This window comes from Seriola dumerili, unplaced genomic scaffold (genome assembly GCF_002260705.1).
Source record: "Seriola dumerili isolate Sdu_G_001 unplaced genomic scaffold, Sdu_1.0 BDQW01001387.1, whole genome shotgun sequence".
NCBI lineage: Eukaryota > Metazoa > Chordata > Actinopteri > Carangiformes > Carangidae > Seriola > Seriola dumerili.
In genome coordinates, this window is record NW_019175642.1 from 43,136 (window position 1) to 64,179 (window position 21,044).

The window sequence follows — 21,044 nt, forward strand, 5'->3', positions numbered from 1 at the left end:
GCTGTTTTATTACTGTCACCATGGCTGGTGTGAGTCTGGACTGGTAATCATGTTTTTGGCCTGTGTGGACACGCCCAGTCTCACCTCTTTCTAGTTAGTTGGTGTTTTGAGGAAAACCAGAAACAGTAAAAGACTTTTCCGGAGAGGGTAACAAATGGTTTTTCAGCCTGAACTCTGACCTCTCTGCAGTTCCTCTCACTCACTAGACTTATAGAGATATACAGATGAGTGACAAAAGTCCTATATTAGTGGGGCAGGTAGGCAAAACAATTGTGCATTTTGTGACTAAAGCATGAAAGTTTCAGCGTGTAACCTACAGACCCCAAGGTTTTATTTCAGACGTGGAGGCAATTTGTATCTGACCTCTACTGATCTTGGGAGGTCATTGACCTAAGCATTGAATTTTTCCAGTTTTTGCCCCATTTCTCCATTATAATCATGTCTATCTTTGCTGAAATTGCATAAAGATGCGTATTTGCTGCTGTGGCCATGTATCATTACTTTGCTTAGAGCACCAATTTTGCAGGGGGGCTGCAGACCCCACCATTTCCAGGTGTTAAGGTAGCTGTAGCTCATTAAAAACACTGACATCTTCTGCTGTGTGTTCTATGGAATCACATGACTAGCTGGCACATTAGTGAACACTTGTTACTCCGGGGGCTCTGCCCTGTCCCAGAGGTCACATCTGAAATGCCTCCACGTCTGAAAATAAACTTCATGGTTTATAGAAACACTGGAGAAAGTTTCATGCTTTAGTCATCAAATGCAAAATGCCTTCCATATACAAGCTTATTTGCTGCACTGTATTGTATTAAGTGAGATTTCCATGTGTTCTTTGATTATAAAACAGGTCTAGGTTCTATATTAATACTGTGAAAGTATCAAAGTGCTCAGTCCACAGAGAAATGCACAAAGCCCTGTATTCAGAAACTGAGCCTTAAAACCAGCTGTCAGGACTTCTGTAACTTTGTGATGTCACAACAAAGCAGCCACCACCCTCAGCCATGCCTCAAGCCACATCCACCTGGACCCACTATCCAACTTTGCAGGATTTGGTTTCTCTGAGTGTTTACCTGAAACCTGCTATATTTTTATTGGATCACTCAGAAAACAGTCAGCCAATCAGAGGAGAGCCTCAGAGCATCTTCTCTTCTGATTGGTCCACTGACCTGTTGTTACTAGAGCTCCCGAGAGAAGCCTGAGAGAGGAGATGTAAAACTACATTGAGATGGTTTTTGCTTCATAAAACCACAAATTTATCTTCTTATTGATCAACACTTCAAATAAAACGCTAGAAAAATGTTAAATATGGACCTTTAAAGGAAAAACCTGTATAAATGAATGGAGAAACAGGATGACAATGCCCCCATATATAGAGCATGTGGGGTCAGTGAATGATTTGATGAGCATGAAAATTATGTAACCTTCACAGTCACCAGATCTTGACTCAGTTGAACACCTATGGGAGATTTTGTTAGACAGCGCTCTTCACCACCATCATCAAAACTGTGTAGACTTGTAGACTTCGTAGAATTAATGTTCTGGTGGCTCGTGGTGGTCCAACACCTTACAACGGCACATAATGTTGGTTTTTCCTTTGATTTGTCACCCGTCTATAGATATACACAATACACAAAATGTCTGTTTTTTAGAGTGTTAGAATAAACACATTTTTTTATAATATAGTTAGCTGCTATTACATATTTTGTCAGGGTTATAGAAATGTATCTGAGACTTTGCTCATGATTTCTTAAAGCACACAGAGTCATACAGAGCATGTCAGTCATGATGCATAAAATGCTGCAGTGCCGATAAAGGATGAACCGGTAGCATCACAGAAGCTTCATGCAAAGCAGTTCCTCAGCCGGACAAAGACACTATTCATCTGGCTTTGATAAGTAAAAACCACATTGAAGGTCTATTTGAATCCACTAAAGCTCCTGCTGTTTTATTTTTAATAGCTCTCCAGTAAAATGATCAGCTGCTGCTTTGCATCTCTTTAACAAGGTGATTTGCAAAGTGTCCTGTTAATCAGATCAGTTAACAGGTGACCTCTCTGCAGTGTTGTGCAAAGCTGCAGACAGACAGACAGACATCCCATCAGTCTGCCTGTCAGTCTGAATGTTTGCACCACTGCAGGTGAATACAGAGCGAGTGTGTAACATCTTACACACCAGCTCTGTTGCTGAGGTGTTGGGCGGTGGTGATTCAGCTTCACAATGGATGGGGCAGCATGAAGGATCAGATAATCAGGCAGGTTATGTTCCCACAAATCCATTTAAAGTTACAGTATGTAACGATTGTCACGGTGCGGGTAAGGCTGGACCCAAATGCAGCCAACACAGGGGAATGAGGTGCAAAAAAATGTTTATTAACAGAAGAACCTACTGGTGAACCACAGAAAAATAAACCGAAGCACGAGGGTTACACAAGAAACTTAAACAGCAGGCCAAAACACGAGGAACCACAGGGGATGACAACAGGAGACATGAACAGGCAACATGAACAGACTGAGGACAAACCAGACATGAACAGACGAACTGACACAGACAAAGGGGAGCACAGAGACTATATAGACACAAGGGAGTCAAGCGTGATTGAACACAGGTGAAACACATTAGGGCGGGGCAGACAATCACCACACAGAAACAGGACCAAGACCGAAAGTAAAAACATTGAGACACACAAGGAAACTACAAAATAAAACAGGAAGTGACAAAAGTCCAAACATAAATTCAAACCTAAAATGTCAACAAATATTTTGTTGAGTTGTGTTCTTACATTATCCCAAACTTTTCCAGCAATTCTCAAACCTAGAAAAATCTGTGATTTTAATCATGGTAACACTCCTTGTCATTTGGTCACCTGTAAGTGATGTCATATATCTATGTGCATGCATGCGTTGTGGTTGTCTGCCAGAACCTCAAAATTGACTTCTATCCAATTTTAAGCCACATTTTTAAGATACAGTTCTTTCACATTGGTTGTTTTCAACTATATATTTTAACCAGATAAAGGAATTTAGTCAGTGGACGTCTGGATCTTAAGTCATCAGAGATAAAGGCCTGACAGATCAACTCCCATCCAACTCTGAGACTTCCTCTGTCTGCTGAACTGCATCGGTGAATCACTCATTTTTGAAGTGAAACTGCTGTATTCTGTGTTTCTACTGGTTTTAGTCCCTTGGTCTGTTTGTTGTGGAGAGGAGGACACCTTTGCGGATAACTCGGCCGCCGGTAGAAACCTCCTGGACGTCTGGTTCATAAGTTATTAAAGTACCATTAAAAACAAAGGTTAGCAGCAGTCTCAGCTCCCAACTCTTCCCTGACGTCTCGTGTCCACCGTACAGCATCGGCAAAACACTGACTTTAAATGTGAAACTGCTTTTTTATAACTGTTTTTAACAGTTATACCGGTTTGATCTCCTGAGCGACTATCACTGAAGGAATCCAAACCGGGAGAAGCTTATGCCAATGGTGGTGAAAATGACTCAAAGCTCACTAGAGTAGAGTGGAGTCACAATGTCTATGTATTTTTATAATTAAAAGAGCTATTTGTAAGTTTTCTTATTGCTACATAGCTAACATTAGCATTAACTGGGCGTAGTATAACCTCTTCCATTATAAAGACACTGATGGTTGAAACAATCAGCAGCACCCGCTCCCAGCAAGAAACCACGCTCAGCGGCGGCGAAAACTTAGCCCCTTTGATCGGATCAGTGAAATGTTATAGTGGCTGAAATTGGACCCAGTAGGCCGTAATTAACTTGACAGGTAAACACGATGATGTTGTGATCAAGAAAAAACAAGTAACATGAGAACATCATCTTGGGCTCTCCAAAGCATGGTGAATTGATAATGAAAATAATTATTCATTCCCAGTTTTTTCTGTGACCAGCAGGCAGCAGTTCAGCAGGCAGTCTGACGCAGGCTGCAGGGCAACACATTAGTAGTCGAAGACTTGCTTCAAGCTGCCCCTGAACCATCAATCACAGCCCAGTCTCCACCCCCACAGCCTTTAAAATCAGTCAGCAGCCCTCTGCTCTGATCCACAGACCTCAGACTGATTCCACTCAGCAAAAAGAGACCTGCAATGAAGGTTGATGAAAGACCATTTCAACCCAGGTTTTATGGCTTGTCAGTAGCAGAGCAGTGTGTTTCTCAGCATTATTCAACATTTCGACATTTATGTTCTCTACCAGACAATATAGTGTTTGCTAATATACAAAATAAACCATACAGGCTCTTCAGCATTGGTTTCTTTTAAACTACTGCAGACAGGCATCTGCAAAAACCACCTCATTCAGTCATGTGTTTGTGATATCTGTGGCTGATGGTATGTTTCAGTGAGTGTTTATTGTACTGTGGGTTTTGCTGGCTCCATAGGGCTGCACCATATGGGGAAATCCTACTCATGCATGTCGGTGGCAGCAGCAGCAGCAGCAGCAGCGTGCGTGCGTGTGTGTGTGTGTGTGTATGTGAAAGAATCGTTTAAAACCTGCTCCGACATGAACGCAGGTGGCTTGAAGCTGAAGTCTAATCAGACTATATTTGACATGCAAATGCTTAATAGGTATTAAAATGTCAAATGCAGAAACCTACTGTACACACACATTTGTGGATGTGAAGGCCTGGGAACTCGTCCCTGGCTGCTGCTAAAATCCCACCAACCAGAGCTTGGTGAGCAAGGCAGGGAGGGAAATGCCTCAAATAAAAAGACCGTGGTAAATGCTGCCACATGTGCTATTTATACAGAGGACACACACACACACACACACACACACACACACACACACACACACAGAGAGAGAGAGAGTGCAGAGAGACTGTAATCTGCTCCTTGATCTAGCGTGCTTCAGACACATAGAGAATGTGTAGGGGTTTATGGGGCAGGCAGTTAATCAAAAAATATTTTCTTCTTTCTGTTGGCACCGACAGGAAATTTCTCCTCAATTGAGCAACAAGCTGAAAATGTAGAAGAATTCACCTTCAGGCATTTCACACTGGTGATCTGGCCCTAGAGTCAGAAACACTTCCCATAAACTGTTCAAGTTCTGTTGAAGTTTTTAGAAAGAGTGAAATTGGTACATTGTGCATTTCCTATTCAAGTGAATGGGAAAGTGGCTTCAGACTTTTGGACCCCAGTGTATATTTTACAACACAACACTGATTTGGATTGTAGAGAGTGAAAACCAAACAACAACCAGGCTGTTGAAGCCTTTCCTCATAACTTCCTCTCATGCCCACAACAGGAACTACATTAGGTCAGTAGTCCATCATCACCTGCTTAACTGCTCGATCTGCATGCACTGTGTTCCTATTACTGTTGCAACTAGCTAGCGAACATGAGTAAAATGCAAAAACATAAAGAGGTTGGTGGCAAGTGGAAAATGCCGTAAGATGCAAAACTCTCCAAACTCTACGGTTAGGATTCAATATCCGATTTCACTTCTAATGTGCTTTTTGATGGTGGTTTTGAAAGTTACAGTTCCATTAAAAAATATTGAGACTCTCACATGGGAATGTCTGGTGTAGGTTTGCTTGAACGACAAGGCTAAGCTGTGTTGGTTGATGCTTGCTCTTCCTACCTCAGCTCCACACAGTATCTTCTTCCTCCTCTGTCAACATTTGCATTGGCTATGCTCGGTTTCACTGTGCCGGTGTTCTGCATGATACAGAGCAGTGAGGGCGGGAAAGCCTGCCGCACAAGGTGGCAGGCATGATGTTAATCAGCTGGTGATCAAACAGTAGCAGGCTGTATGCACCAAGTTTCTTCTACAGGATGAGTTGTTCTTGGCTAAAGCAGGGACAAATATCAGGCAGAATAACATTGGTGCATGTTTATACAACTAATACAAATTATGCAATTATAATTTATGCTAAAATTTCATTTCATTTTTGACAAGAAGCTAGTAAGATTTTCCATTGGGATTCAGGCATGTGAAACCGTGCAAATAAATTATATTCATGGGAAAAGTGCCCGGTCAAAAGCACTTGTTATGTTGTGTTGTCGTTGTTCTTTGTAGAATAGTATGAGAATAGCAAGTCATCAGTCAGCCATGATGGCCGGTCACCTACCAACAAGGCAGTTATTTTCCCACTGTGCTTCTAACTTCAGTGTCCAGTGAATTCACATGAAGACTCGTGCCAAAACAAGCTAACACACCAAACCTCAGCCTGTCAGCACAGAGTTACTGAGCTGGGAGCAGAGACGGCTTCCCGTCTGGCTCTGCCCCCCCCCCCCACTCTCCTTACTTCTTGGCCACTTCCTGTCTTTGTCAACCTCCTCTGAGTCACAGACAGACAAAACAACTTGACAGACACTCTGGCAAAAAGGCTGAGGGTAAACCACCCAAGTCATGCATCGTGCAGTCCAGGAAACTGCACGTCTGTCATCTGATTTGTTGGGACCTCAACAACAATCAGCCAAAAAAAAAAACCCCAAAAAAAACAGCAAGAGTGGACGCTGAAAAGTCTAGAACAGCATTACCAACCACATATACTCACCAAGCGTTTAATTAGGAACACCTGTACGCCTGCTTTTCATGCAATCATCCAATCAACCAATCGTGTGGCAGCAGGAGCTTCAGAATGAGGAAAATAATGTGATCTCATGAGCATGTCATGATTGTTGGTGCCAGGCAGGCTGGTTTGAGTATTTCTGAAACTGCTGATCTCCGGAGATTTTAACAAACAACAGCCTCTAGAGTTTTTTTACTCAGAATGGTGAGAAAACCAAAAGCATCCAGTGAGAGGCAGCTCTGTGGAGGAAACACCTTGTTGATGAGAGAGGTCAGACGAGAATGACCAGACTGGTTGGAGCTGACATAAAGGCGGCAACTCAGATAACCACTCTTTTCAACTGCGGTCAGCAGAAAACGAACATGTCCAACCTTGAGGTGGATGGACTACAACAACAGAAGACCATGTCAGGTTCCTCTCCTGTCAGCCAAGAACAGAAACCCGAGACACAGACTCATCAGCACTGGACAGTTGAAGACCGGAAAAAGTAGCCTGGTCTGGTGAATCTGAATTTCTGCTGAGACAGCACATGGTCGGGTCAGAATTTGGCATCAACAGCATGAATCCATTAACCCCACCTGACTTGTGCCCCTTCTGGCCACAGTTTACCATCTTCTAATGGCAACTTCCAGCAGGTTAATGCTCACCGCTCAATGTCACAAAGCAAAAGTGGTCTCAAGCTGGTTTCATGAACATGAAAGTGTGTTCAGTACTTCAGTGTCACCACATCTGAATCCGAATAGAACAACTTCCTGATGTGGTAGAACACATCACATGTGGTAGATTCACATCATGAATGTGCAGCTGATCTGAATCTGCAGAAATGATGTGTCTAAGAGAGAAGTTTAACAACATTTTTTATGGAGTCCATGTCACAGAGAATTGAGGCTATTTCGAGAACAAACAGAGGCTCTACCCAGTATTAGTACTGTGTTCCTAATAAAGTATTTGTGGAGTGTTTTTTTTAATTTGTGTGTGTGTGTGTGTGTGTGTGTGTGTGTGTGTGTGTGTGTGTGAAGGAATGCTGGGCCCACAGAGGCATGTCCTTACAATATCTGGGTCCATGTCAGCCGCCTTTCAGCATAACAGTCACATACAAATGGTCCCAGCATTTCCTCCACCACTGCAAAATGGAAATATGTTGAAAGAAGTACAAGTGTTTGGGCTCAGTAACAAGCCCAGGGGTGCACCTTTCAAAAAGCTTTGGCTGCTGTGGTTGAAGTTTTTCCTTATTGTTGTCCACAATAAATAATGGTGAATAACATTTCAATAATAAGGGCTGGGTTAAAAATCAGAAGGACAGACTCTTTGTTGTTGCCACAGGAGAAAACACTGAAACATGAGTCACTTTCAATTTAAAGGAAGAACTGCTCTGAAGGACAAAGTGCTAATTATAGAGATGTTTTATTCCATACACCTGTTTATACTCTTGTGAGGGATGTATGACTTTCAGCACTGTCCCTCAGTGCTGCGGCCTTGAGAGAGGCAGAGCTCTTCAGCTCGTGGTGTATTTTTATTACTTAAACAAAAACCAAACGTTAAGAACCAACTTCCTAAAAGCACACGCATGTTACAGGGTGCTTTGTGAGCTGCCTCTATTGTCCTGTTAGCTGGGAGGGGCAGTAACTATAGCAACCACATGAAATCTGTCCTTCAACAAGCCAACATCTTCCTGTTTGGAGGGATGACACAGTAGTGTGTGATAGGGGCCGAGTGTGCATGAGCTGTCCTAGACTCCAGCAACTGTGACTGACCAAAATTATACTCTGAGACCGTCCCACAGAGGTGACTCAGTTGTTACGGAAACTGTTGTTAGTGTGGGAGTCAGTGAAATGTCCAAACATCCAAGTAGCTCATACCAAGTAAACGTCCATTTGGTTGTAGCAGAGCATTCTGAGACCTGACATCAAAGCCAAGAAAAAAAAAAATCACACCATCTTGTTACTAAGACACTTTCAGCCAATTGTGTTTTCCTTTGGACGAGGGGAAAAGGGGGGTGGGGGCTTGTTTCAGTAACGTTACCAAGCATCTGCTCTGCTCTCTCCCGCCCCCAACAGGTCTGTCAGAGGACTGCACTGTTCAGACTCCAGCCTTCACTGACGCTGTGAGACGTCACAGACAAGCCGAGGGACACTATGGGACCTGGGACATGATGTGCGGAGCCCCCCCACAGGTCAGGATCTCAGATCAATCACAGTACAGCACTGTCCCATTTTCAGAGGCTGAATTAGGGCTGAATGATGAGCAATAGAATAATCATGTTGCGATTATTTTGGCAGATAAGATCATGATTTTTGTGGGAATTTTCACTGAAAAATGATTTTTGCTGGAGCCTGCACCAAACAAGCACATTCCCTTACATCTGGAGAACATGATAGGCTGGATCCTTTAAAGTCTCTATTTATCCACTGATAAATGGGTCTACAGCTTTTTCCATTTCGTAAAACTGTAAACTTTCCTACTGACACAGTGTGTAGACGTTGCTGGCTGTTTAATGCCAACTTCCAGACGAAACGCTTGGAAATGTTTGACATTACGAGTTTACGAGGAGAACATAAATGCACCAGTAGCTTTAAACTACCTAATTTTGGGAGGTTCGGTCCTGCCTGCAGGTTCTAAGAAGGAACCACCTTTACAGCCCTACGACACTCGGAAGAACCAACCTTGACGCAGCTTATGTTTCCCTCATGGGAGGTAGATTTACACTGAGGTTAATGTGACTCAAATAGCAGGTGTGCTGCAGGTGAGAGGTAGAAGACATTTTCAGGAACTATTTTCAAACAGTCATTGTGAGAACATGTCCAGAGTTCAGGTCAGGGCCATAGTTCAACCTCTTCAGATGACACTATGATGGATGACACGCACTGTCTGAGAATGACTTTTCCGAGGCAGGGCTGCTTTCCAGAGAAACGCTTTCTCTCAGTGAGTGTAGCTGAAGAAAACATACACCCTCTCCTCACACTTCAGAACAAGAACGCACCTACACAAGACCTTCAAAGAGACAGCAACAAGACCCCACCCCTCACACACACACCTATACACTCACACACTGTTGACCGAGGTCTCCCCTCTGAATGAGTCTCTTTCAGTCTCCTGCCAGAGCTGCACAGCCTCTCTGCGTGTTTGTGGCAGTCACCTTTTCTTCATTAAATCTGTTTCCTGTTTGTACCTCCGTGTCTTTCTAGCTCCTTGAACTTAACAGTATTTACTGAGCTACATGGACATGTTAAAGTTAAAATGATTAATATTTTTATCCCTGACTAAGGCCCTTCTCGCCCGATTATTCAGCGTACTGTAGGAAGAGTCCTGGTCGTTCCAAACATCTTCTATTTTACGGAGGCCACAGTGTTCCTGTGAACATTCAAAGATTTAGAAAGGATAATTAAAGAAAATATGATGCACCTAACCCAAATCCGGAGTGCCACAGCAGAGAGACTTTTGTTTTTGTTTTTGATTTTTAATCTACAGTGATGGGCAAAAATGGCAAATTTTTCCATTCGGAATTCAATTTACAAAACAATAAAATATGCAAAAAGTGAAGGGGTCTGATTATTTCTGAAGCCGCTGTAGAAAAGAAAAACATTAATAATTAAAGTGTGTGAGAGTTGAGTAAGTTATTATGGCCTTACAGTTTTTAAAGATGTGAGATATCAGACTGAGGTAACATCAGTCACAGTCACCAGTGGAACGGTAATACAGAGAAAACATAATTTAATTTCCAGACAAACAAGCTTTTAGTCAAACAAGCTACAATATACCTTTTGTTTGTCAGGCCTCTCTGTTCCTGTGTGGAAAAATGACCCTGCTTTTGTCACAGCCATTTCTTTCCCAGCAACATGTTTTTCAAATATTTAGTTTAGCTTAGTTAAAACCTCATGGAGGTGCAGAGCTTTAAGTGTGTGTGTGTGTGTTTGTGAGTTGTGAGGGCAGTACCACTAAGACCAGCCTTCCTGCCTCTCCTTTTTCCAGCTGGGTATCATCTCAATCACCCCACTGTATCCATGTAACCACACAGGAGAGGCTGTACCTTTTTTTAAAGGTTTATTTTTGTTTTTCTTTGGGTGGAGGATATTGGTTGTTTTTTGACTACACCTCTTGTGTAAAAATCCCCCAGTTGGCACGTTGCCATGGTAACTATAACATCCTATAACTGGTCAAAAGGTGGGACTGACCTCACATTATGAACTACAAGAACATTAGGGAGAAGCCAGTCCTGTACAAGATGTATTATCCTGTTTTGCACTGAAAGCCGTGCAGGATCTTTTTTATTTTATTTACCTACACATAAAAATACAAAATACATACAAAATAGTGCAAATACATGAGTGCTGTACGTTGTGTGTGTACAGATTCTAGCTAATCTGGTGATGGAGACCCTTCACCCCGACCTAAGAAACGTGATTGGTCCTCGTCTGAAGGGGAAAATGCAGCAGAGGCAGAGGAACTGGATGTTGGTGAGTTCCTATGTATATAACAGTGCACTGCGGCACAAATACAGGAGACAAGCAAACAAGTCCAAACCAATGACGTCCTTGAACGACTCTCTCCTCCAGATCTCCGATGCTGTGTACAGGCAGGTGTTGTCTCAAACCACCGCTCGGTATGATGCACTGGCGGAAGCCTGCGAGGCCCAGAGAGCTTCACTGGACGCCAGACTGCGAACCGACATGGACCAGATCATCACGTCTAAAGAACATGTCAGCGGCAAGATACGAGGTGACCAAAGATCTACATATAAAAGTCTTTTTTTCTTTTGGACAATGAATTGTTTTTTTCCAATTCTGCAGACATAGTCATAGTCACGGGGCTCCATATGCTTCACTTTGACAAAACCCCAGTCAGAGACATTTATAGGAAGGTGTTTAGTATAAAGGCAGATTTCCATGTGTTGTTTGATTATAAAGCAGGTCCAGGTTCTATATTAATACTGTGAAAGTATCAAAAGTCCACAGAGAAATGCACAAAGCCTGTATTCAGAAACTGAGCCTTAAAACCAGCCGTCAGGACTTCGGTAACTTTGTGATGTCACAACAAAGCAGTCACCACTCTCAGCCATTCCCCACCCACCTGGACCCACCATCCAATCTTGAAGGATTTGGTTTCTCTGAGTGTTTACCTGCAATCTGCTATATTTTTATCTGATCACTTAGAAAACAGTCAGCCAATCAGAAGAGAGGCTCAGAGCCTCCTCTCTTCTGGTTGGCTCACCAACCTGTTGTTTCTCCGGAGAGAAGCTTGAGAGAGCTTGATCAACACTTCAAATAAAACACAGGAGAAGAGTAAAATAAGGGACCTTTAACAAAACCAAAAACATAGTACATCAGGATGTTGAGGTCATGGTAGCTATGGCAGCTACGGTTGGTTTTGGCATGAAGGTATCAGCAGGGGTTAAACTGACTATGCTCTACACCTGTATGAATTTGATTGGACGTTATTAGTCATCTGGTAGCCAAGCAGCTGATGAATGAAGCAGCGGATGCTAATCACCTAATGCAAGCAGGACGTCAGTGGCCAGGCTGAACTATCACTGTGCTCCATATGCTTCACCGTTGATAAATTATTGCTGATCTTGTTTTTTGAACTTCTAAAGTCTGCAGGGGCACTTGCAATAAATCCCATTACTGGGCTGTAAACATCATGCTGACACCACAGTCACTGTGATAGCAACGTACCTGCAGCTTTGTCCAGCACTTAGAGGTAGAAATGGGTGATATGTTATCACAGGTACACCACTAATGTACCATATGTTCGCTTTTAATTCCCATTCCACATTTTGTATATTGTAAGACATTTAAGCCTATGGGTCAAAACATGGCTACATTTAGTTTTCAAGTTATTATTATTTTTACATATAACAAAATAAATTAAATTCAGAGCAGTGGATAGGAAGGAAGGAATAAAGAAAGAAAGAAATATATCATATTTAATGTTCTTGTTACCGAAGACCACCTCAGTTTACCACACATGTTCATTGTGCTGTGCAAAATGACTTGGTTCACTTGATGCTTGCTGTGCTGTGTAACATGATCTTCCCTTGCTTCATTGTTCACCTACTGTTTGCCTCAGTGAGATGTAGCTGTGGTTTCTGGCTCAGGGATTATTGGCAGAGCAAAGCGATCAGTGTGGTCAAGTGCTCAAGTTTGTTTGGACATTTGGACTGACAGGGCCTCTGAAACCAAATGTCCCTGCCATATCTGACATTTTCCACCTCTTGTTTTAGTCTCTGTGCTTTGACCTCACAGCTTTAGCTTTGTATTTAAGTCTGTTGTTTCCTTTTCTCTTTCATTCCTCTGTCCCCCGCTCACTCTGTTTGATTAGCTGGCTTCTACGGCACCAGAGCATCCACCCTTTCAGTGGTGAGCCTGTCAACTTTCTACTTAAAGGTTAACTTGGCACAGGCTGCTCATTTCTTTTTCATGCGTACTGTTTCCCATTGAGCTGAAGTGGCAGAACTACATTCCATCACCTGCACTATATCGGCTGTTTGTGACTTTATCCCACAGATAGGACTTGAAAGTACAAGTCAACTGTGCAACACGACGCTGGTTCACTTTACATGAGAGTAGTGCAGATGTCTGAGAGGCGTAATCTTGGCTGTGAATTTTATTTTCTCTGTTTCTTTTGGAACAGAGGTTACAGGTCTAACAATTGGGTGTATCTGAGAGCGCTCCCACAGAATCAGCACAAATGTGTTTACTTAATTGTCATTGCATACATACCAACCATTTCAACCTGGCATTAAACAATACACTCTACATTGTGATGATTTTAGGTAGTTCAGAAGAAGCCAGAGCCATGCCTTTATTTTTCTTCATGCTTTGACTTCACGTGTCACTTACTTACAAACTGCAAACAACTAAACATGAATATGTTCTTTTTCCGTCCTCCATGCACTGCTGCTGGTGTGCAGCTCTGGTGTTGCCCAAGGCGGAACAGCTTCTACGGAACAACGTGCAGCCCTACATTAGCTCCATCCTGGAGGCCCTGATGGAGCCCACCAGCAGAGGTTTCTCTGAGGTCAGGGAGGTTTTCTTCAGAGAGATGGTGGAGATCAGCAAGAACTCGCTCAATGGAGGGGGCAAGGACAAACTGGGAGACGTGAGTGATGCTTTGTTGGTTCAAAATCTTTGTTCCTGTACATTAATGAGTGTATGATGGTTCAGAGTAATCTGACATCTCTGGTAACACAAGTTTATATGATAACCAATATAGAAGGAAAACAGGGGGGTGTTGTTACTGTCCGCTGAGCACCTCCAAGCAGCATTAATGTGTTTTTGGCCACCAAGTGCGATAAGAAATCTACAACAAGCTGACAGACACACGGCCCTGATATACGTATATGACCTTAATAAGTTATGTCAAAACAGTTGAAGTGAAAAACAGCTGCCTGCTGCTGATGGAAACAAGGTCGATGAGAGCGATGAGACTGAACCACAGGCTACAGCACTTTTGCTCTAAAATCAAAACAATGAGCTACAAGAGGCTAAAAGACTCAGTGAGGCTGCGGGGTTAGCTAGCTCAAAAGAACACTTCCTGGACATGCATCTGACTTCAACAGGCCCTTTATATTTTTGTTACATTAACAAATCAGTCAAGGAGCTAATTTGTAAGTTTTGCTATTGCTACATAGCCGACATTAGCATTAACTGCTGTTTACTGACCAGTCTAGACGAAACGTTGAGAGTTCGGTATCAGACTTCATTCAACAGCTGTCTCCAGTGGTGGAAAGCAACACCCATGTTAACTCTTGTTTTGCTTCTATTTCTATCACTTCTCTTATTCTACTGTAAAAGGATGCCAACCAGCTAGCCCCGGTTCAGTTACGTGGTTTGAGTCACTGTAGCGATCTAGCGCTGCTCAGAGGACGTGTTACAACCTCCCGTTAATGTGATGGTGGCAGATGCTCCACGGTGGCAGACAAAACTTACAAATAGCCCTTTTCTCATATAATGTTATAACGTTAGGCTGCTGTGCTTCCTGTATCATGATCCTTCACAATATTATTTTGATGTGATTTTATTCCTATTCCTTCCTGGATATAGGTCAAACCTTCCTGCCACAACAGAGCATAGGTAATACAGAGTACAGAGAGAGTGGAGTGTATTGCAACAGTAAAAAATTATTATAACAATGATACAAATACACCTCAGTCACCTGGGGGTGGGGTTGGTGCAGCATCCTCAGCACCTCAAAACTTCTCACAGCTCTGGCTGAGCAGAGTCTCAGCGTGGAAACTTCTCAGGACCAGCTGTCATACAAGCATTGCACACAATCAAACAGCTGTCAGTGAAAACTTTCCTCATTACTCCCAAATACATTTTACACATTGCACCCTAATGCCTTTCCCCCTTGGCAATGCGCCCACATCACAGTCCTTTGATTGAGATAATATACTTTAAAGACTACAGCTTTAACTAGAATTGTACTCAGGAGAGCGCATACCTCTGCCGAAGTAAAATAATGTTGAGGACTGCGATAAAGAGATTTACCCCTTTAACTGGAGCTGCATCAACTTGTAATAGGTTCTTCCTTGGCCCATGCCCCGTTCCTCCACCAAGTTTGGCGCAAATTGGTTTGGCACTTTATGCTTAGTCCTGCTGACAGATGAACAAACAGTCAGACACAGATGAAAACATAACCTCCTTGGTGAAGCTAACAAACACTGTTACTTGCAGCATTGGTTGTAACAGAAGATCCAGTTTACTGTCACCCAAAAGCCAAAGCCCTCACACTTGTGTTACCCATCACCTACTGTCAAAAAAGCAAAACTGCTTTGCATGATCACAGGATCAAAGCAGAAGAAGAAACCTCACAAAGCCATACACATGACAGCAACAATTAAATTAAAGATTGATGAATTGATGAGTTATTATGTTTTAACTTGGTTACATACACTTGAGTTAAGACCAAAATCTAGTTGAATATGGATATATTGTTAGGAGGAGCATTGTCTAACTTGTGCATCTAAAGACATTAGGTCATGTTAGTGCTCGTCTCAAATCAAAAGTCAGCCGCCCCCCGGTGGCTGATCCTAAACAATCAACTCGTCCTTTTTTCACACTTTGGTCTAAATATTTCTTTTATGATGCTCGTACCACTCTGATCAATGCTGCGCTCCTCTATCTTTCTTCCCCTCAGCTCATGGAGAGACTTTCCATGCTCGCCTTTCACCCCGTGAAGATGCAGAGCTGCTACGAGAAAGTGGAGCAGCTCAATCTGGAGGGGCTGCAGCAGAGGTTTGACGTCTCCAGTCCCTCCGTGTTTATCAGCAGAGCTCAGATCCTCATGAGGGAGGTGAGGTGTCACAGTCCTTTTCTCTGTTTCAACACAAAGAATCAGCATGTACTGAGAATCAGCATGTACTGAGAATCAGCATGTCAGACTGCCTGAAAACACTCCCTAGTTCCTAAGACAGCACACACCAGCAACCTGTCCTGCCTGTAGTCAACACTCTACTCCCACCTGCTGGACAAAAACAATACGACCATTCTTAAAGAAACTGAGCTGAAGCCCTGTATAAGTGCTTCTGTATAACTTTTTTTTTTTTTTTTATTCTTATTTTGACAGCAAATGGACAATTCAGTGTACACATTTGAGCAGCTGCTTCACCAGTCTTTGGAGGCCCAGGGAGAAAACGACATGTGCAAGACCATCCAGCGATGCCAGGACAGGGTTCTCAAGGTAAAACAGACAAGTTAAAAAAAACTAACGTACTGGAGTAGACAAACAGATGGAGGGATGGACGAAAGGATGACAAGTAAAAAGAAATGTTTCACTATTTGAGAATAAAGAATAATACTATAAAACAGTACCTACCCATTCAAATGGTTTTATTTTGAGTTTTCTTCCTCCAATCTAATACAGTGAAGGTTATTTAGATTTCATGTGTAGCCGTCACAGCTTTAAACATTATTTTGAAATGCTAATATTCCAGGATAAGCCAGTTGTTGCTATGATGGGTGTGGCATTGCTATCACGCTTGATCTGGTCAATATCATTTAAAAAGACTCATCAGCAGAAATCTGTCAGAGGTTCATTCAGAGAGACAACATCTGGATACACTGTATTTATTCATCTCCAGAGGTAAACAGAGGTTTCAGCAGGGCCAGAATAAAATGTTCCTGTTGAAACATGTGAGTTGCTAAGGTAAATATGGTTTGTGCAACGAGTAGAAAAAGCTTGTTTTGAGTCACTGAGCTCTAGATGCATCTCTGATCTTTCCCTGTCAGAAATACGACTATGACAGCAGCACAGTGCGCAAGAAGTTCTTCAGAGAGGCTCTGCTGCAGATCATCATCCCATACATGCTCCAGCAGCTCTCGCCATCCTGCTCACCTGTGAGTAGCACCTGATACAGACTCACATTTCCTTTTTTACTACAGTATTGTGACTTTTTCCACCTAATAGCAAGGGAGAAAGTACTCTGAATTCCAGCCCCCCCTCTGTGATGCAGGTCAAGGACCGGAAACCAAAGCCTTAGCTAGAAATTCTCCTAACCATGAGTGTGGAAAGAAAATTATAAATGACATCAGTGACTGGCTGTGCAGCCTCCACGACCCACTGAGCTGAACCACATCACTGCTGAAATTCACAAGAGAAAGTAGCAACACTAAGAAGATTTAAAAAAAAAAACAATAAAAACAACAACAAATAATAAAACTTGAACAACAGCTGATTTCAAGACAACACCTTTGTTTGCAAAAATTTTCTTTGTTCGTTTAATTTACAGCCATTGTTTACAAAGCATTGAGTTATTACTAGTACTTTGTTTTTGACCCTAAAATGTAACATCCAATCAGTCCAACTGCACAGAATATAAGAGACACTCTGTGGTTCCTGCCCTCTATCAACTTTGAACCCACAAACACGTTTTGATTTTGCAATAAAAACATTAACAATGCAACATATGCACATACAGTACATCAACAGGAAGTAATACTTCAATACGTCATTTGTATTGTCATCCACTGCATTAGAATCAGCGCCTATAGATTAGTTAAAACATCTTCGTTTCTGAATCCTGCAGTTATCACGCATCTCTAGCCAGTTTGAATCAGCCCTTCCTGCAAACACATGCAGGGATGCCCAGTGACGAGCGCTAACTGAAGGGATCAGAAATATTAATTGCAATAAGTTGCAGTAGGCAGAAGCTCATTACTGTCCCCTCCTTGCCCAGGAGCTGCCGCGCTTCAAAGAGCTGATATTTGAGGACTTCTCCCGTTTCCTGCTGGTGGAAAATATCTTCGAGGAGGTGGTGCTGCAGTCGGTCACCAAGGACATAATGATGGGTGAGGGCCAAATGAAAATAAGATTTCGAAATTGTTGTTGCCATGGCAGCAGTAGTAGTAGTAAGCAATGATATATCAGTCCATTATCCAGTCCATTTAGTGTTTCCTGACACGGTGATTGATTCTCTTTTTTCTTCCTGTGTCCAGCTGTGAAGGAGGCAGCTGTCCAGAGGCGACACAATCTCTACAGGGACAGCATCGTTCTCACAAACAGTGACCCCAACCTGCACCTGCTTGGAGAAACCCCCCCGGTGGACTGGGCCACCAAATTTGGGGACGATGAGCGAGAGGGCTCTCTGGGCGGCGGTATTGAAGGAGGGGGCTCTGGGAGAAGACGCAGGCAAGTGGTGTCCATGATCCAGCTGGACGGGCTCCCCCTGGCCTACGAGTCCTGTCTGGAGGTTCCTGGAGTGGATCTTATCCCTGAGGAGGACGCCGAGGTGTCTGAGGAAAAAAGGGAGGATGGAGGGGAGGATAGGGAGGACCCAGAGCCTCTTGAGAGTCCCAAGTCTCCTGACAGCGTGAATGAAATCAGGGGCCTAATTAATCCGATTGTAGAGGTGGAGCCAGAGTCAGAGGAAGAGGAGAGCGACACGACCAACGGGACGGAGCCCACCGCCGGCTTCATCATCTTGGAAGATGGGTTGCAGGAGCAGGTGACACATGTCACCACTAAGGTGGAGGACATCCCCAGGAAGTCTCCACAAGACAAGATGTCCCCGCAGACAATGCTCCAGCAGCTGGTAGGAAGCAAGAAGCAGGAAGCTCATAAGGAGCTTCAGGAGGAAGTAGCCATCAAGAACGCCATTGAGGAAACAGAGATAGCGGTGCAGGAAGATGGCACTGGACGGATTGCTGAGGTCTTTGCAGCAGCAGAATCAGATTCCGAGTCGTCACCACCGCCACCGCTGGCTACAGACTCCGGCAGGCATGATGACAGCGGTTTCCAGTCACCAACCAATGAGAAGTTGGAAGAAGGCGTGGCCCAGCCAATCACTAACGGTTTGGGTGGAGAGGACAAAATCATCGACCCGGTGGAAGTGGAAGTGATTTTAGCGTAGGAAGACGATGCACACAACAGTGAAACTGGAGAAAACCGCAGAGAGAACACATCAGAGTGTGCGTGACATGTGATGGGAGATCAGTGGAGTGAACTTGGATTGGATTTAAATGTTTAATTCAAAGCGTTGCCTCGTCTTTATTGTTGCACACCAACCAAAACCAGCTCTCCCTTCCTCCCCTAGACTTTTTTGAGACATTTCTTTGGTGAATGGTTCATCTCTATGCAGCTTCATGGATCTTAATGATTTTTTTTTTTTTTAATACTCTGTATATGACACTGAATTCCACATATCTGATTTATACAAGTAAGGCTCCATCACAATAAGGGATTTTAAAGTGATAATCCACTTTTTTAAATTTACGGAACGAGGGAGCAACACTAAACAACAGCTACACCTGAGGTATGAATGTTTTCAAAATGATGTTAAGAGTTTGTTTACATCAGTAACGTCTGTAAACACGGCAGCAAATCAGCCCTGTATTACTCTCAATATATCTCACATTCATATGGTTAAGTAAGTTACAGATTGTGCCTTTAACTCTAGTGCAGGTGAATGATCACAGCCTCTACCTGGGCAGCAGGGGGTGCTATAATCCGTCTTTCTGTATTTGTATGATTATTTTAATTACTTTTTTTTTTTTTTTTCAAATATTGCTTTCTATTTTTGTAAAGTGTATTTTTAAATATGTAATTTGTTTACTTTGCAATCATTTCCTATATTTGAAAATGGCCTTTAAGTTTCAACACCTTTCAGTACAAACTGTCATGGAATGATTATTACTTCCTCAGTGATTTTAAAAGCAAGATGGTTTTGTTTTTTGACATCTGTGGGGGAAAATAACCAGAACACATTGTTTCTTGCGACTTTGCCTGTGGGTGTAGACGACCAAGATGATACGTAATGGCTCTTTAACTTGCAGGACTCTACTTATGAGGGGGATTCTTAATGTTGGTTTCTGATGCTCTATCACTCCAGTACTTTGAATTACACATATCAGTGTCTCCTCCTCTATTTAAAAACTGTTTTATTTCATCAAACTTTTCTGGGTCAATGGAGCAGTTCACCCAAAATCATACACATTCACTGATATATTGGTATGGAGCTGTACAGATTTTTGGTTTGGTTTTATGTGACAGGGATGAACTGAGTTTAATGTCCTGTATCAGTGACTGTATCACTGACATTTGTCCTTGTGAAAGACATTTGTTCATGCATAGGAAAACATTGATGATTCAAGTGTTCCATAAAACCAAGAGGTTTGATAAACTCTAAACATCAGACTTTAATTCTTAAAATAAATCAGTCTGTAACTAACTGTTTATGCTTTGTTTTAAGGGTGTGTAATTTACTAATAGTTTTCTAGGATGTTTCCTGGAATTAACTATTTAATATTAAATAGTGTTTACTACAGAGAATAGACATAAGATGAATGTTATCCTTAGCTGTTTCACATATAAATATATATATATATTATCTAGTATAGTATAAATATATGATATATAATAGTACATACATATATTATTATAAATAGCGCCAAACTATATATATATATATATATATTAGTATGTTATATATATAGCCAGATGTCAGAAATTACAAAATTTTTTTTTATAGTCTGTACAACAGACAACAGTTTCAAGCTTTTGATCCCTTGATTTACACAAAAAGAAAGAAAACCTAGCCACAAAAAAATCTTTAACATAAACAAAAGGAGAAAGTCAGGAAAGGTTGCTCTTTCTTGACTTTCTCCTTTTATATGGAAAAGAGGAGGGATCCCTCTAAAAGGATGGACAGACATGACGCTGCTGTATAGAGCATACAGAGGTACCAATGGGAGTATTAAAGTATGGAGAGACAGAATAATAGAATAAAAATTTTAGGTAAACAAAGTACAATTTCAAATTGTATGCCTCCACGTTCACTATAATTGGTCCCAAATGACACAGACCTTTCCAGGAAACGTCCTATGAATTTGTATTTACATCAGTTTTTTTGTAAAAAAGCATAGGAAACTGTAGAACCTGCCACATTTCTGTTTTTGTTGTCTGCATCACACGCTCTAATGGGTGAATTATTTCCACTTATGTACTATGTGTAGTTAACAGACCACGCTGCGATTTAATGTTAAATGTTGAGAAGAGAGTTGCAATTCTTTCTCGTCTCGTCATGAG

General features: G+C 42.2%; 1 protein-coding gene across 1 annotated transcript in view; it reads left to right on the forward strand.

Annotated features, from left to right (window-relative positions):
• The window catches only part of LOC111238476 (niban-like protein 1), a 31,679-nt gene extending 11,360 nt beyond the window's left edge, over positions 1 to 20,319 (forward strand). The window contains exons 6-14 of the mRNA XM_022768010.1: positions 8,579 to 8,694; positions 10,871 to 10,975; positions 11,075 to 11,237; positions 13,432 to 13,619; positions 15,660 to 15,815; positions 16,089 to 16,202; positions 16,751 to 16,858; positions 17,698 to 17,809; positions 17,957 to 20,319. Of these exons, the coding sequence (XP_022623731.1) occupies positions 8,579 to 8,694; positions 10,871 to 10,975; positions 11,075 to 11,237; positions 13,432 to 13,619; positions 15,660 to 15,815; positions 16,089 to 16,202; positions 16,751 to 16,858; positions 17,698 to 17,809; positions 17,957 to 18,870 (1,976 nt within the window). The 3' untranslated portion in view covers positions 18,871 to 20,319. The remainder of the gene's footprint in view (positions 1 to 8,578; positions 8,695 to 10,870; positions 10,976 to 11,074; positions 11,238 to 13,431; positions 13,620 to 15,659; positions 15,816 to 16,088; positions 16,203 to 16,750; positions 16,859 to 17,697; positions 17,810 to 17,956) is intronic.
• The last annotated feature ends 725 nt before the right edge of the window (positions 20,320 to 21,044 follow it).